A 17777-nucleotide genomic window follows, 5' to 3' on the forward strand; every position below is an offset into this window, starting at 1 on the left:
CCAGATTATGCTGGGGAGTAAATCTTCTGACACTTTTAAGTATAAACATTCCTGAAGAGCGATGCCGATCATTTGTGTATGAGCTTGACTCAAAAGTAGAGAATTCAATAAGTGTTACGTGGCAAAGCCTAAACTGTTTGTCTTATGGTGACACTGTCGCCCGATAAGGCATCGGGGTGATCCTGGCATCAGGTAATCCGGTGGTTAGAAGAAAGTCAACGGAGATCTATGTATGAATACGCTTTATGGGGGTTCTGAGTAATGGGTTAAGTCTTTAGCGTTCTTCTGCTTGGTTCATTGGGCAGACCATGAGGTTTGAGGAAGGAGAACACTTTCTTGTTACTGTTGATGATCACACAGGATTTATTGACCTTCAGATCTATGACTATGTTAAAGTTCCCGGCACACATCAGACAAACTTCCACCAAGAGGCTTCTGCCTCTCTGCTGCGTATTTGGGTACTATGGCCACTGATGCAGCGATGTTTATAAACCTTGTCCATGTCCTGCAATGTTCTGTACTGTAAGTCACTTCTTCCTTGTTTTGTTCACACTGTTTCTGTTTTGTACTGTGTAAGGCACTGTGGACCCCTTGTGGTGCTATATAAATAAAGAATAATAATAATAATTGAGTTAGTGATGGGTACTTACCAGGATCAGGAACACCTCAGTTACTAGTGTATGTCTTTTTAGGTGCATCTAGGCCAGTGGTTCTCAAACTCGGTCCTCAGGACCCCACACAGTTCACGTTTTGCAGGTCACCCAGCAGGTGCACAGGTGTAATCATTACTCACTGACACATTTTAAAAGGTCCACAGGTGGAGCTAATTAGTTCACTTGATTCAGTGTGGAGACCTGGAAAACATGCACTTTGGGGTCCTGAGGACCGAGTTTGAGAACCTATACTCTAGGCCAGTCGCGTTGGCTGACATGATGCTAAGACTCATGAGGGTCCATCTGGTGTGGAAGAGATGAAACCACTATCTCCTAGTTTACCACGATAGGTAGGGGAGAGGGGATGGGGTAGAGAAGGGATGAAGTTGAACCATTTCGGTCTGTTTTTCTGAGAACAGTAATTTAGGTGATGTATAAGAAATGTAAAACAAAGCAATTTTGACAACAACGCTTGAAGGATATATTGAGGGTGGTTCCACATCAAGGAACCATGAGGCAAATGAAAGGGGAATAGGGAGATTGCTCCATGAAGTGAGGAAAATGGGGCATAACATAAAGATCTGTTATGCCCTTATTCCAGCGATTGGCAGGATGAATTCAGACCGCAATGAAACCATTTGCCATTATGGGAGACAATATTACTTGTGAATAAATCATACCCAGAAAAAAAAACTTCAGCGATTATATTAAATTTAAAAAGAATTGTGTAAATAGGTGGGTAAGGGGCACTATATTATTATTATTATTATTATTATTATTATTATTATTATTATTATAGAAGTTACCTCCAGAACTATTAATGGTCCCTTTTTCACCCTGAAATTAAAGCGGAACTGTAAGTAGAGGGTGAGCCAGGGTCAGGTTAGTGACGCCAGGCTGGGGAACGCCTGAGCTCCACACCCTGATCATAGGTTTTACCTGTGAGATGTGTAATAGTGATAATGATCCCCCGGTGATCACATCTCTCGGGGATCATCTGCAGGCCCTCTAGGCCGGCAGGGTGTTACAGGCGCAGTCCATTTAAAAGATTGTCAGTTGAGGCCTCCAGAAGCGTTTGTTTGACGAGGGATGCCAGATAGGAAGGTCACATCTGTCTTATGACTCACACTGGAGGTGTTGGAAGGTGCTTCTGCCGCCTGAGTAGTATATTTTTTATATTTAAGCTACTACAGACTCTCTCCTCCTTCAGAACTGCATTCATACTTCTCACACTCACTTACAAAGCCCTCACCCAATCCTCTCCTATTTACGTCTCTGACCTCATCTCCCTTCACACTCCACCCACTTCACTCCACAAATGATCGCCGCCTCTCCTCCCAAACGATTACTTCCTCCCACTTTCGCCTCCCAAGATTTTACCCGTGTTGCTCCTTACCTCTGGAACTCTCTCCCTCTCCCCATCAGACTCTCCACCTCTCTACAAACCTTCAAACGTTCACTTAAGACCCACTGCTTCATCAAGGCCGTCTAGCTCTCACCCTAACCCACTTCCCCATGCTCCTTGCTCATAGTCTCTCCTCTCTGTGTCACCCCTGTCTGCCCCTCCCCATTAGATTGTGCATTGCATTCCCTCACTTTTACCATCATCTTCTCCTTTCTGCCTACATCGGCACCTATCCCTTGGGTATTATGGCTGCTGATGCAGCAATGTGTATAAACGGGTTGGGTACAGGTTCTGGATGGTCGGGATGCTGCTGGTCACATTGCTGACAGCGACATCCTGACAGACAGAATCCCGACACCCGTAGGTAAGTTTAGTACTACTAACCCTAACCCCTACCTTAACCCTCCCTCCCCGATGCCTAAACCTATCCTCCCCCGCTAGTGCCTAAACCTAACCTCCCCACACCCTAACCCTCCCTCCCCAGTGCCTAAACCTAACCTCCCCCTTAGTGCCTAAACCTAACCCTCCCCTAAACCCGATACTTATGTTCAGAATGCCGGCGGTCGGGATACTGGAGCCAGGATCCCGACGCTGGTATTTAGACCGTCGGCAGGATGCTGACTACATCCCGTATAAACCATGTCTATGTGCTGAAGTGTTCTGTACTGTAAGTGACTCTGTTCTTGCTTTGTTCATACTGTTCCTGCCTATGTTCTTCGGACCCATTGTGGCGCCATAAAAATAAAGGATGATAATAATGTTATATCTCGTACCGTTGCCTGGCCAGACTTCATGGTGACTCTGTTTCCCAGTTGCCAGAGAGAATCTATCTAGAGATGACTGACAGAGACAGCTTTCCTATCACCTTTCCTCCATGCCGCTGAGCACACAGCCGGCCATCATCAAACACCACTGCCTGGGGACAACCGAGCCTCAAACAGGGAGTAACTCCAAATATTGGCGGTTGTGTTATTAGTAAACATTCCCTAGACAGGTTGGGATCTCATTTAAAAAATGTACAGCCATGGCCAAAAGTTTTGAGAATGACACAAGTATTGGTTTTCACAAAGTTTGGTGCTTCAGTGGTTTTAGACCTTTTTGTCAGATGTTACTATGGTATACTGAAGTAAAATTACAAGCATTTCATAAGTGTCAAAGGCTTTTATTGACAATTACATTAAGTTTATGCAAAGAGTCAATATTTGCAGTGTTGACCCTTCTTTTTCAAGACCTCTGCAATTCGCCCTGGCATGCTGTCAATCAACTTCTGGGCCACATACTGACTGATGGCCGCCCATTAGTGCCTAATCAATGCTTGGAGTTTGTCAGAATTTGTGGCTATTTGTTTGTCCACCTACCTCCTTGAGGATTGATCACAAGTTCTCAATGGGATTATGGCCCTCATTCAGAGCCGTACGCTCTGAGCAGAGCGCACGCTCTGAATGAGGGCCGCCCTCCATAATTATGGAGTGTCCTCCTGGACGCTCGTATAGCAGTGGGTCACCACCCACAGCCTATACGAGCGTGCAGTTTGATGGCCGTGATGGTCTTGACCATCGCAACCATCGAAACCGCGAGCCGGAGCCTGCGGTTGAGGTTTTCAACCGCAAGGCCCGGAGTGATTTTGGCTCTATCAGAGCCAAAATCACTTGCACTGACATCACTAGTGATGTCAGTGGGCCGGCTCCTGACGGTAGGCGTTCCCTTGGGAACGCCTCCGTCAGGGAGGCACGCCCCCGGCACGCCCACCAAAGGGGGCGTGCTGTCAATCAACATCGACAGCACGCCCCCTTTGATCAGACACAACGAGCGAAGGAAAGTCCTTCGCTCGTCGCGTCTGACGCATGCGCACGACGGAGCTCCCGCCGTCGTACGCATGCGCAGTGCACAACATCGACCCACTTGCGAGCAGACAGCCGCTTGCGAGTGGGTCTGAATCAGGCCCTATGGTCTGGGGAGTTTCCCGGCCATGGACCCAACATTTCGATGTTTTGTTCCCCGACTCACTTAGTTATCACTTTTGCCTCATGGCAAGGTGATCCATCATGCTGGAGAAGGCATTGTTCGTCACCAAACTGTTCTTGGATGGTTGGGAGAAGTTGCTCTTGGAGGATGTTTTGGTACCATTCTTTATTCATGGCTGTGTTCTTAGGCAAAATTGTGAGTGAGCCCACTCCCTTGGCTGAGCAACAACCCCACACATGAATGGTCTCAGGATGCTTTACTATTGGCATGACACCGGACTGATGGTAGCGCTCACCTTTCCTTCTCCGGACAAGTGTTTTTCTTGGTGCCATAAACAATCTGAAAGGGGATTCATCAGAGAAAATAACTTTACCCCATTCCTTAGCAGTCCAATCCCTGTACCTTTTGCAGAATATCAGTCTGTCCCTGATGTTTTTCCTGGAGAGAAGTGGCTTCTTTGCTGCCCGTTTTGACACCAGGCCATCTTCCAAAAGTCTTCGCCTCACTGTGCGTGAAGATGCACTCACACCTGTCTGCTGCCATTCCTGAGCAAGCTCTGCACTGGTGGTGCCCCGATCCCACAGCTGAATCAACTTTAGGAGACGGTCCTGGCGCTTGCTGGACGTTATTGGGTGCCCTGAAGCCTTCTTCACAACTATTGAACCTCTCTCCTTGAAGTTCTTGGTGATCTGATAAATGGTTGATTTAGGTGCAATCTTACTAGCAGCAATATCCTTGTCTGTGAAGCCCTTTTGTGCAAAGCAATAATGACTGGACGTGGTTCCTTGCAGGTAACTATGGTTAACAGAGGAAGAACAATGATTTCAAGCTCCACCCTCCTTTTAAAGCTTCCAGTCTGTTATTCTAACTCAATCAGCATGACAGAGTGATCTCCAGTCTTGACCTTGTCAACACTCTCACCTGTGTTAACGAGAGAAGCAGTGACATGATGTCAGCTGGTCCTTTTGTGGCAGGGCTGAAATGCAGTAGAAATGTTGTTTTTGGTATTATGTTCATTGTCATGGCAAAGAGGGACTTTGCAATTAATTGCAATTCATCTGATCACTCTTCATGACATTCTGGAGTATATGCAAATTGCCATCATAAAAACTGAAGCAGCAGACTCTGTGACAACCAATACTTGTGTCATTCTCAAAACTTTTGGCCATGGCTGTACATACGGACATCCCTCTAACATCTGTTTTGACCTTAAATTACTATCATATTATTAATACATCCCTTACTTCTTGGTTTTATCGCCTAGTATATTTATATGCCAGTGAGGGGAGGAGACAGACTCAGCAACATTCTAGTAGTGTAAAACAGTGGGTGGTTCCTTCCGTCGTGCTGTGGTGAATGGTACAGAAGTGTCAGAACAAAACGCTCCTCTGTTTTTATTACGCAGTAAACTGGAGTTTTATTTGGGAGTGACAGGGTTAAACTTTAATTGATAAATCCATATGAAACTAAGGAAATTGGATTCGAACCTATAATCTGAATGGTGCGCAGAGTTTATTGCATATGATGGCGCGACCCTTCCGGTGATATATAGAGGATTTATCTTAGTACTTTTGTCCCCAACAGGTCCGCACGCCTCCTCGCACTATCCTGAGAAGACACATCAGTGCTCGGAGTGTCAGCAATGTTTCCCTAATCATTCAGCCCTCGTCTCCCACCAGCAAACTCATAGCGCCAGTAATCTGTCTAGATGCTCCATTTGCGGAGTGCGTTTCAGCTCCAGATTGGCTCTTACCGCCCACCAGCAATCACACACCGAGGACAAACTGCTTCATCGTCCTAATAGTGGAATATCTTTGCACCAGAGGTCACATCTTCTGTCACGTAAAAGGACTTGCACTGACGAAAGTCCATTTTCATGCCCGGAGTGCGGGAGATGCTTTGAGAAAAGAGCTACTTTTGTTAGGCACTGGAGGATACACTCTGGCGAGAAACCGTTTAAGTGCATGGAGTGTGGCAAGCGTTTTACCCAAAGCTGCAGCCTTGTAAAGCATCGCCGCATTCACACCGGGGAGAGACCGTTCGTGTGCTCTCAGTGTGGCCGCTGCTTTTCTCAGAGCTCAAATCTTGTTCGACATCAGATAATTCACTCCGGAGGGAAATCCTGACCTCTCTTGTGTACTAGGTGAGGAACAGTCATACATGGTGGAAAACAATAAAAAGATCACCATGTGCTCAGGACTACTACCATTATAGTAGCGCTGAGCCATTCTGTGTCAAATCAACACACTTTTGTTAAAATTTTACCTCACCTGCTCAAATTTTGTTAAAATTTGGTATATGGAAAGTATGTAGTCTAAGAAAAATCCAAAATTTTATTTAAATATTTCATGCCGTTTCCAAAAATAGCTATGTAAATTTTTCAAAAATCTGTCAAAAAAGCCGATTTCCTTAACTTAATTGATAAGGAATTCAATAGGTTCCTTCCCAAGGCTCCTATTATAGTGTTTCGGAATCGTGGCTGCAGTTGTTGCTCCTGATTATTGTTTATTTTTTGCTCTTTTCCTTTTTCATTTGTTTTATTTATATGTTGACAGTCTGTTTGTTACAATGTGTATGTCACGTGACTTATTCTCACACTATCAATATTATCTGTGTTTGTCTGTGTGTAATTTTCTAATGTGACCACATTTATTCAGACTATAGTACTGTATATTGTGTTTGCTATATATATTTTGTTATATTATATTTGTTAATATTTGTTCTATGATGTCTCAATAAAAATGGTTAAAAAATAAAAAATCTGTCAAAAACGCACAACCAACATATTTTCAAATCGCCATAGCAGCTCTCCTAATTAGGCTAGAAAGGTGGGAGTGGTGTCATTTTTCTGTGTTTTTGTATGCCCATTTCTATTATATACAAAACAATATGCTTTGTGAGGAAAAAGTTTTTCCAAATTCAAACTAAACTTTTTGATCATAATTATTTCAAAAAGTGCGTTGACAAAAAAGTTCAAAACATTTCTGGAAAATAGTCTATACTAATGTTAAAAGTTTTTCAAAATTTAAAAGTGGGAGTATAATGGGTTCATAGTTAAAAATAATTTTAAACAGGAGTAGGCACTATGGGGCCTATTCATCAACACTAAAATAAAGTTTTTAAGGACATTTTCCGTAATTCATGAAGACACTTAACACAGGAGATATCACTGATATCTCCTGGTTAAGTCCGTCTGCGTTAATTTTCACACTCCCCATACATAAGTATAGGGATATGGAAATAATGCTATTCATCAAATTCCGAAAATTGTGTATTTACGGAATTTGATGGTGTTACTATACGCCAGTCTCAGATGGCGTATAGCAGATTACACTTACCTGCTGTCAGCTGGGCAGGTCCTCCTCGGCTCGCTCCATCGCTCCCTGGACCCTCCTCTGGCTCTGGCTGCTGCTCTGACACTGTGTTCTCCCAGCAGAACACAGTAAAGTTTAGAAAAAAATATATATATTTTTTTCTTTTCTAAACTTTACTGCATTCTACAGGATGAACACAGTGTCAGAGCTGGAGGTGGCTTCAACGCCCAGGTAAATGGAGGTACAGGGAGCTGAGGGGGGGGGACACAATTACCGCAGCTGTAGGCAGTGCTGCGCATGCGCTGCTTTTACTGATGCAACAGCGCATGCGCAGCACTGATTACAGCTGCGGTTAGAGTAGAGAGGGAAAAGTATCTATTATCTGAAAAGCTGTCATCGCAAAAAATGGCAACTTTTCGGAATAGATAGTTATGGAGAGGAGGAATGATGAATTCCTCAGGTAATTCGGTAGAACTCCATATGAGCTCTAAACCTAATCACCTCCATCGAGTTTTTAGTAATGATGAATAGGCCGCTAAGTTTGAAAAAATCAGGGCCTACTTTTAAATCCAATTATATGATGGAACAACTAAAATTAGCCCAACACTCAATATTTGAATTAAATGTAAATTCTCAATTACTTTTTGTCAATATCTACGTGTGAGAATATATAATATAGATATTATATATTCTCACATGTAGACATTGTCAAAAAGTAATTAAGAGAATTTACAAAAATTCAAATAATGTATGCCTAATTATAAAAGTGTCTATATGACTTTATTAACTAAAAACAATGAATAATGCTTGCACCAAAATAAATAATGTACTTCAGTAATGTTAATGCATTGTTTCTGAATCATGCTCATGAATCAATGGTCAGGAATCGTGCTCAGTATTGCAGTCAGTTTATAGCATGTCTGTGCAAGAAACACTTCAAAAACTTGTGTTGCCACAAGCTAGACTTCGATGTTGAGGCCAAGTGTCATTTTTCGGCCACGGTGCATGGGAAAGGCCCCTGTGATGGAGTTGGTGGCTCAGTCAAGAGACTGGCAGCTAGAGCCAGCCTACAACGTCCATATGAGAACGAAATCCTCACACGTCTCGAACTTTATGAATGGGCAGTAGAAAATATATCTGGAATTAATTTGATGTTCACAACGCAAGAAGACTACATTGAGCCTGAAACATTTTTGAATGATCGTTTCAGCCAGACAGTAACTATTCAGGGAACACAACAGTATCATGCGTTTATACCTGTTGATTCAAGTACATCAAAAATATCCGTGAAAACCTTTTCTAAGGCTACAACATCATCTACAGTATTCGCTACAAAATCTCCTAGACAAACTCCAGTTGACACAAGTAAATGGCTATATATCTGTTGTGTATAGCAAGAAATGGTGGCTAGCTTATGTGACGGACAAGAATGAAGATGAATACGAATTAAAAGTGACCTTCCTTCATCCAGCTGGACCTTCACCATCATCCTTTTCTCCAAGGAAGCCTGATGTACTATGGATACCTCTAATTGATGCAAACATGCCGACATTCTGGCTGCCCCTTCCAGGAGGGGGCAGCCAGATCGGCAAAATCGGGGGGGGGGGAGTGTTCGACGTGTGTGGGCAGAACTGGGGGTGTGAATCAGGGGGCAGGGACAAAATGATGCGATTCTGCGTGAATCGCGTCACAGGCCCCCGCTGCCGGGGATTTTCTTGTAATTGCGGTGGGGGGCAGTATGAATTGATGTCTTATGCCAAGTTGACCCTATAACTCCAACTGGAAGAATTTGTCATGTCTCCTGATGACCACTGAGGCAATGTCAAACTATCTTCAGCTAACATTGTTGACTGACTAATACAATGTCAAGTATTTCTATTCAACTTGATTTATATAATTAAACTAATGAAGTCATCAAATCTATTATTACCTAACTTGTAATACACCCGGCTTTTTTTTTAATAAACTATTTTGCTATTTTTAACTATGAACCCATTATCCTCCCACTTTTACATTTTGACTAACGTTTAACATTAGAATAGACTATTTCCAGAAATTATTTGAACTTTTTTGTCGTCGCACTTTTCAGTTTTGAATTTGGAAAAAGTTTTTCCTCACAAAGCCTATTGTGTTGTATGTCATATAGGAAAGGGCATAAAAAAAACCAGTAAAATGATACCACCCCCACCTCTCTAGCTTAATTAGGAGAGCTGTTATGGCGATTTGAAAATATGCTGGTTGTGCGTTTTTGACAGATTTTTGAAATCTTTACAACTGCAGTCGCGATTCCGAAACACTATAATAGGAGCCTTGGGAAGGAACATATTGAATTCCTTATCGATTAAGTTAAGGAAATAGGTGGGTATTGTGTCAAGCGTTTTTGACAGATTTTTGAAAAATGTACATACATATATTTTGGAAACGGCATGAGATATTTAAATAAAATTTAGTCTTTTTCGGTGACTACATATATACTAGGGATGCGCAGGCTCGGATTAGTTCGGATTTTCCCGCCAAGTTCAGATTTTTTTTTCCCTCCAAAAATTGGGTCTCAGAAAGAAGCAAAACGTCATCTTTCATGGACAAACATAATCTTTCATGGACTTTTGTCCAGGAATGAAAGAGGACGTTTTGCCTCTTTCTGAGACCTGATTTTTGGCGGGAAAATTCGAACTGATCCGAGCCTGCACATCCTTAATATATACTCTCCATATACCAAATTTTAACAAAATCTGAGCTGGTGAGGCAAAATCAGTGTGTTGATTTGACACGGAATGACCCCACCCTCTTCTTCCATTTATTCTTTTATATTTTGCTCCTTACTTACTTAGTTTATCTTATATTAGCCATACAGTGAGTGAGGTTATATTAGTGCTGTCTTTGTTATGTTTCTCACTTGTTTGTATTTTAATTACATTAATTCAACTGCAATGGGGTTTTCAAATGAGGAGGGAGAAAAATCAAGTCCTTTTGTTAGAAAGAAAACCCGTGCTCCTTTTTGCTCCCTCCCCCTATTTGACCCTTCAGTAGCCCCTACCCCTATTTGACCCTTCAGTAGCTCACTGGAATGCCACTTATAATTAGGGATGTGCAGGCTCGGATTAGTTCGGATTTTCCCGCCAGATTTGGATTTTTCCAGCCACAAATCGGGTCTCAGAAAGAGGCAAAACGTCATCTTTCATGGACAAACATCATCATTCCTGGACAAAAGTCCATGAAAGACAATGTTTGTCCATGAAAGATGACGTTTTGCCTCTTTCTGAGACCCGATATTTGGCGGGATAATCCGAACTAATACGAGCCTGCACAACCCTACTTATAATACACTTTATTTTCCATTTTAATGAATTGAAATAATCCCTTTCTGCAAACTGAAATCTTATTTTTCTCTGTGGCTGAATAACGGGTGCACTAATGCGCATACCTTGTGTCTGCCATGCAACATCCCTTATTTATCCACCCAACTCCTCCCACCCCCTCAGACACCTTCATGTCAGCTGACATATCCATTCTCCTGCCAATAAAATCAATGTGCAGTTCTGTAAAAGTAGCCAGGTGACATCAGACCGCCGCATTTCCACTTTTAGACATTTGTAAATGACTTTTTTAGCGTGTTGTGTAACGTATATATAACTAATGTAATACAACATTGGCATGAATGTATTTAAGGAAAAAAATAACTTATTTTTATGATGCTTCTACGCTTTAACCGTGCTGCAGGAATACAGTGGGTGCAGCCATTTTGTGGGCTGAGCTATTAACCATGACAACACAGCCTATCCGTTCACTAGAGTCCAGTGACATCACTGAGGCACGGCAGCCATTTTCTTGGATGAATGAATGAAAACTAGATTGTAGTTTATCATTTCATGTGGAATCAGTGATGTCACTTGTGTAGCTTAGCAATTCATGCGGGAGCAATGATGTCACTTGTGTGTAGTTTAGCAATGATGTCATTTCATCCTCATGATTATGATAAGCTGCAGTTTCATGAATATTCGTTCAGCTCACAATTTGTGTATCGATGATAAGTTCTCTGTAGTGTTTGGTTAGTTTTTCCTATGTCTTGCCGGTCTCGCTGTTGCTATTACTGTCCATGTGGTAAAGGTTTAGCCCTTGATTAGGAGCGCTCCATGGTAATATATTAAAGAAGATAAACATACGATATAGTCAACTCTATTTATGTTTTACTAATCAGATAAAATACAACATACTGTTCTATTTCATTCACTCAACATGTAAACTGATTATGTTCATGATTTGTTTTTGTCTGTTTATAAATGTCTGTGTTAAGTGCACTAAGGAGTAGTCGTCTTTATTTATTTTAATAACATAATAAGCGAATGGGTTCTGGCTGAAGAGGTGCCACGGCGTAGTTGACCTGCCACCCTGCTATAAAACATCATCGAAGGGGCCATTATAAAAAATTGCGCACATAGATTAGTGTCAGGGTCTGTTGTTACATGTTTTATACCTATTCACTTTTCCGTAAAGTTGATAAGATAATATTTGGGTATGTCGGAAAAGCTGCTTCATCTGCTGACTGCACTACACACCCACTATCCTGTATCTGGAGGGGCAGCTTGTGATCGGATAAATACCAGAGGAGTGACTGGTGGGGAGGGGCAGCAGTGGTAAAGTGACGAGAGAGGAAAATGAGATGGCCAGCCGAGATGAGGACAGAGGGCCTGATTCAGACCCGGTCGCAAGCGCTGAGCGCTCGCAACCGGGTCGATGGTGGCCCAGTGCGCATGCGCGAGCCCCGGAGCGAACGCAAAAAGCACTCGCTCCGGGACTCACTACAAAAGGGGCGGCTGTCGATGTTGATCGACAGCTCGCCCCATTTTGTAGGCGTGGCCGGGGGTGGCTTCACAAACGGAGGCGTTCCCATGCGAACGCCTGCCGTTTGTGGGCGGCCCCACTGACATCACCAGTGATAGTGGGAGAGCTTCCGGCTGTATTAGAGCCAGAAGCTCTCTGGGGCTTGAGGCCACGAGAACATACCACAAGGGTCTCGTCGCAAGCTCGATGGTCTTGACCATCGCGGCAATCATCATGGCCACTCGCTATAGCTGTGGGTGGTCACCCACAGCTATGCGAATGACTAGGAGGACGCTCCTAAAAAAAACAGCGCCCGCCCTGATTCAGAGCGAGCGCTCGCTTTTTGCGAGCGTCTCTGAATCAGGCCCAGACTGTAGAGGAGCAAATCTGGAGTTAGAAAGGCCAGACAGAAACAGATTATAGTAATCAAGGCGGGAAGTGATGAGGACATGGATGAGAGTGTCAGTACCTTCCAGTATAAAGAAGGACCTGATTCCAATACATATTAGCTCATTTCTCCAGAAAAGGGCAGCCAGATCAGTACAGCAGGGGGCGTGGCGGCCTGGAGATTAGACAAGTATGTTCCGAGACAAACTTCTGGCATTTGCCATCAGAGAGAGCGTGGGAGTAGAGGGGGTCTTGGATGCACAAGGGGTGCATGAAAGCTGTTCCATTGTAGGGGAGGCATATTATGTTTTGTGGGGCTGTTGCCCTACGGGAATACTGCCTAGTTCTGAACACTCACTATTGTATTGAATCACCATTTTTGCGGTTTCCCCGCTATACTGCCACTAGACCTGGCTGGCAGAGCCTAATGTGTTTTCAGTTGGACCCCCTGCTTTATGCCCCTATATGCCACCGCACACTAGTATTACCTTTTGGCGAGGGTAAATGTACAGAGGACCCAAAAATTGGAAGGGGTTAGACCAGTCAGGGAAACAGTACAACTGGTGGTCCTGCTGGACGCCCACAAGCTCTGATGCCAGGTGGCAACGGAATCCATATGGTCATGCACCAGGGAAGGAAGAAACGCTGAGCGGCATCACGGCCAACTTGTAATGTTGGGGGACGTCCAGAGCTTGGGAGGCTTAGGAATGGGAGTTGACCACCCATTATGTATTAGTGGTGGAGTGTATGAGAAGGCTCAGAAATCCGTATTAGAATCTCATGAGCCTGTCACTGGCGCAGACAGAGAGAGAATCTTTCTATGGCCAGTGTGACTGACCTCAAAAACTACAACGTGTACACTGGCCATCAATGTGCTCTTGTTGGAGTTTTGAGGCCAGTCAGAAGGTGTTTGCCCTGGGCTGTACTGTACGTGGGCTCAGAACAGCATAATGGCATCACCTATGTGGTGTAGTTCCATAGTGAGTGTAGAGTACCTAGCATATAAACAGGTCTGAAGGTATTGTGGTGCTTTGGGGTTTTGTTTCTAGTGAGTAACACAATGAAGATGGTATAGCTGCGATACTCTGCGAGGAGATAGCCACGGCATACCCTAAAATATTTAGTGGAAGCACAAAAACCGTAGGTACAGCTGAGTACAGAAAGCACAAAAGCTGTAGGTACATCTGAGTACCCAAACCGTGGGAGTTCGGTAGCGTGCAACAAGGCGCACAGGTGTGTTGGCACTGTGGGAACAGCACCTAGCATTAAATGAGAGGCACAGGTGTGTTGGCACTCTGGGAACGGTGCATAGTATGGAATGAGAGGCACAGAGGTGTTGGCACTGCAGTAACAGAGTGCAGCATGCAATGAGCAGCACGGATGTGTTGGCACTGTGGGAACGGTGCGTAGTATGGAATGAGAGGCACAGAGGTCTTGGCACTACAGTAACAGAGTGCAGCATGCAATGAGCAGCACGGATGTGTTAGCACTCTGGGAACAGTGCGTAGTATGGAATGAGATATACAGAGTAGATGCAATAACCCTGGAGCTCACAAACAGACAGCGAGTGTATCAGAGTCCACACATGCAGATAAATCATAGATGCAAACAGGTGAAATTGGCACAAGCAGATACACTAGTGCAGAGTCTAAGACCCCCACCGGACTTCACCAGGGATCCCCTCAAGTGGTTATGGACTTTACTCAGTGAGGACACAGGTCGCGGCCCAATAAACTTGGTTTCCACCATGAAAGCAACAGAGTACTTAGCTGGTATATGGACTGCCTGGAAACACCGCCAATTAAAATGTGTGTATTGATGTGCTGCTGTCAAGGAGACCAAACACCGGAGTTGAAACACAGAGAGTATAGCTCTTGGAGCAAGAGCATCTATGTAGACACAATTGATGTTCAGGCTCTGGGGAAGAGGTCTGAGCAGGTTTTATAGTAATTGGCTGATAGGTGATTCCCTGCATGAGTCATCAGTGCTGGAGGTTAGTGGTAACACCTGAGAGAGGTGTTATGTCATCTCTAGCCTGAGCCCAGCTGGGTTCTAAAACAAGAATATAGTATGCTGCTGAGTGTTTGTTAGTTGCTCAGTATATAAATAACTAAAGCTGGGCATACACGTCCAGATAAAATGCCTGTCAGACCGACAGACATTATATTTGGCAGCCTGCCAGCCGCAGATGTCGCCGGCATACACTGTGAGAGAAATCTCACAGTGTATAGCCCGACATCTGCGCTCCGCCCCCGGGGGGGGAGACATTTCCCTTTTCCCCATGGGAAGGAACACAGGAAATATCTGTCTGTCGGTCGCAGCTGGGCATACAGTGCCCGATGCGGCCGACAGTTTACCTCTTAAATATCGCATCGGAACGGGCATGCTGGACAATCCAGCATGCCTGACCGAGCAATATTTAACCCTTGGTCGCCCAAACACACGCTACAATTATCGGGGCGATCAGCAGATATCGGGCGGATCGCCCTGATAATTGTAGATTGTATAGCCAGCATTAGCAATGTGTACAGCTATACAAGCTGAGATAGAGTGCTAGTGTAGATGTAATTGGGAAAGCATAAACAATAAAAAAAAAACACAATGTTTATAGCCTTTTTAGGACCTATATGCTTTCTCAATTACATCTACACTAGTGCTCGATCCAGCTGGGATCTGTTGAGGATTGCTTGAGTCATCAGTTCTGGAGGTTATTGATAACACCTGAGAGAGTTGTTATGTAGCAGTCACTTTATGTTCTAATACATATTAAATAACAGTTCTTGGCTAATTCCAATGTTATGTGGGGATGACAGGGATAACTGTTAAGGAAGAATTGTATATGATATTGAATATATGTAATATCTGATATCTATACGGTGCATAGGTATAACTACGCAGAATGTCTCACACATGATGCAGCGACCCATCCGCTGATGTATGGAGGGTTTATCTTAGTACTTTTGTCCCCAACAGGTCCGCACGCCTCCTCGCACTATCCTGAGAAGACACATCAGTGCTCGGAGTGTCAGCAATGTTTCCCTAATCATTCAGCCCTCGTCACCCACCAGCAAACCCATAGCGCCAGTAATCTGTATAGATGCTCGGTTTGCGGAGTGCGTTTCACCTCCAAATTGGCTTTTACCGCCCACCAGCGAGTTCACACCGAGGACAAACTGTTTCAGTGTTACAGTGGGAAATCCTTTCATCAGAGGTCAGGTCTCCTGTCACATAAGAGGACTCACACTGGGGAGAGGCCGTTTTCATGCCAGGAGTGCGGGAGATGCTTTGCCCGAAGTTTTACTCTTGTTACACATCAGCGGATTCACTCTGGCGAGAAACCCTTTAGATGCACACAGTGTGGGAAGCGTTTCACGCAGAGATCCAACCTTGTGAAACACCAGCGCATCCACACCGGAGAGAGACCGTACACGTGTTCCCAGTGCGGCCGCTGCTTTTCTGATGGATCATCTTTAATCCGCCATCAAAGAACTCACAACGGTGGAAATCTTCTGTGTCCTAGATGAGCAGACTGTCTGATACATGACGCGGCTGTTACTACTCATTTATCCACCAGTTGCTCCCAGATTTCCGGGGTTATGGATAGATATGAAAATACAGCTGTTATCGGTGGTGTCCTTATCATATGTTACTGTTTGTTGTTCTTCTATTACATTGGTTCACGCCAACCTAGAAAGCTCTCAGCTCATTGGGAGCCAGTGACATCTCCATGAATATTGCTTCAGTCCACAGATGGCAGCTTCCACATTGTACATTGATGATAAGGCCACTGTAGTATACGGCTAGTTTCCTCTATAACCTGCAGGTGGCAGTGTTGTTACTACTGTCTATGTACAGGGTGACGGGTAGATTTACTAAGGAGCAGTTTTGATGGTGCTGATGATCAGCGGCTGTGACAATCTCTCCTTCGTATTTCTACCCTTAGCCCCTGACCACACGCCATCATAGTAATATGCTAAAGAGGGTAACATACTTGTACTGTCTTATTTCCTTGTAAGCAACATGTTATTTTGTTGATCTGACTTGTACTGTGTCACTAGAAGAGAACTGACCACTGTGCAAGGTCACCGGCATCGCCGGGATATAATAAAGGCAGTTTATCCCTATTGTTCTAGGGAGGTGGAGCGTGGTCAGAGTGGTGACTGGGAGGGGGAGTGTGGTCAGAGTGGTGACTGGGAGGCGGAGTGTGGTCAGAGTGGTGACTGGGAGGCGGAGTGTGGTCAGGGTGGTGACTGGGAGGCGGAGTGTGGTCAGGGTGGTGACTGGGAGGCGGAGTGTGGTCAGAGTGGTGACTGGGAGGTGGAGTGTGGTCAGAGTGGTGACTGGGAGGCGGAGTGTGGTCAGAGTGGTGACTGGGAGGCGGAGTGTGGTCAGAGTGGTGACTGGGAGGCGGAGTGTGGTCAGGGTGGTGACTGGGAGGCGGAGTGTGGTCAGGGTGGTGACTGGGAGGTGGAGTGTGGTCAGAGTGGTGACTGGGAGGTGGAGTGTGGTCAGAGTGGTGACTGGGAGGGGGAGTGTGGTCAGAGTGGTGACTGGGAGGCGGAGTGTGGTCAGGGTGGTGACTGGGAGGCGGAGTGTGATCAGAGTGGTGACTGGGAGGGGGAGTGTGGTCAGAGTGGTGACTGGGAGGGGGAGTGTGGTCAGAGTGGTGACTGGGAGGGGGAGTGTGGTCAGGGTGGTGACTGGGAGGTGAAGTGCGGTCAGAGTGGTTGCTGGGAGGTGGAGTGTGGTCAGAGTGGTGACTGGGAGGGGGAGTGTGGTCAGGGTGGTGACTGGGAGGGGGAGTGTGGTCAGGGTGGTGACTGGGAGTCGGAGTGTGGTCAGGGTGGTGACTGGGAGGGGGAGTGTGGTCAGGGTGGTGACTGGGAGGGGGAATGTGGTCAGGGTGGTGACTGGGAGGCGGAGTGTGGTCAGAGTGGTGACTGGGAGGCGGAGTGTGGTCAGAGTGGTGACTGGGATGCGGAGTGTGGTCAGGGTGGTGACTGGGAGGCGGAGTGTGGTCAGGGTGGTGACTGGGAGGTGGAGTGTGGTCATGGTGGTAACTGGGAGGCGGAGTGTGGTCAGAGGGTCATTTTTTTTTTCAAAGTATGGGCTGGGTGGGGAGTGACATTATAGTTTATTGTTATAGTATTAGCAAATATCAAACACAGAACATATAAAAATATGGAAAAATTAATCACCTCACATATACCACTCCACATGCCACTCTGACCT

At 45.0% G+C, this 17777-nt stretch overlaps 1 protein-coding gene across 1 annotated transcript; it reads left to right on the forward strand.

Moving 5' to 3' along the window:
- The first annotated feature begins 308 nt into the window (after nt 1–308).
- LOC148507605 (uncharacterized) lies at nt 309–16709 on the forward strand. Its single transcript, XM_088445794.1, has 3 exons — nt 309–450; nt 5533–6136; nt 15544–16709. Exons 1-3 carry the CDS (start codon nt 309–311, stop codon nt 16067–16069), a joined length of 1272 nt encoding a protein of 423 aa, XP_088301920.1. The 3' UTR covers nt 16070–16709.
- The last annotated feature ends 1068 nt before the right edge of the window (nt 16710–17777 follow it).

Source organism: Taudactylus pleione, unplaced genomic scaffold, assembly GCF_031769625.1.
Source record: "Taudactylus pleione unplaced genomic scaffold, aTauple2 ptg000390l, whole genome shotgun sequence".
NCBI lineage: Eukaryota > Metazoa > Chordata > Amphibia > Anura > Myobatrachidae > Taudactylus > Taudactylus pleione.

Coding starts and splice junctions, on each gene's coding strand:
- LOC148507605 (XM_088445794.1), top strand. CDS start 309: ATGAGGTTTGAGGAAGGAGAACACTTTCTTGTTACTGTTGATGATCAC. Junction 451..5,532: donor GGCTTCTGCCTCTCTGCTGC/GTATTTGGGTAC, acceptor AATGGTGCGCAG/AGTTTATTGCATATGATGGC. Junction 6,137..15,543: donor CATCAGATAATTCACTCCGG/AGGGAAATCCTG, acceptor CTCGCACTATCC/TGAGAAGACACATCAGTGCT.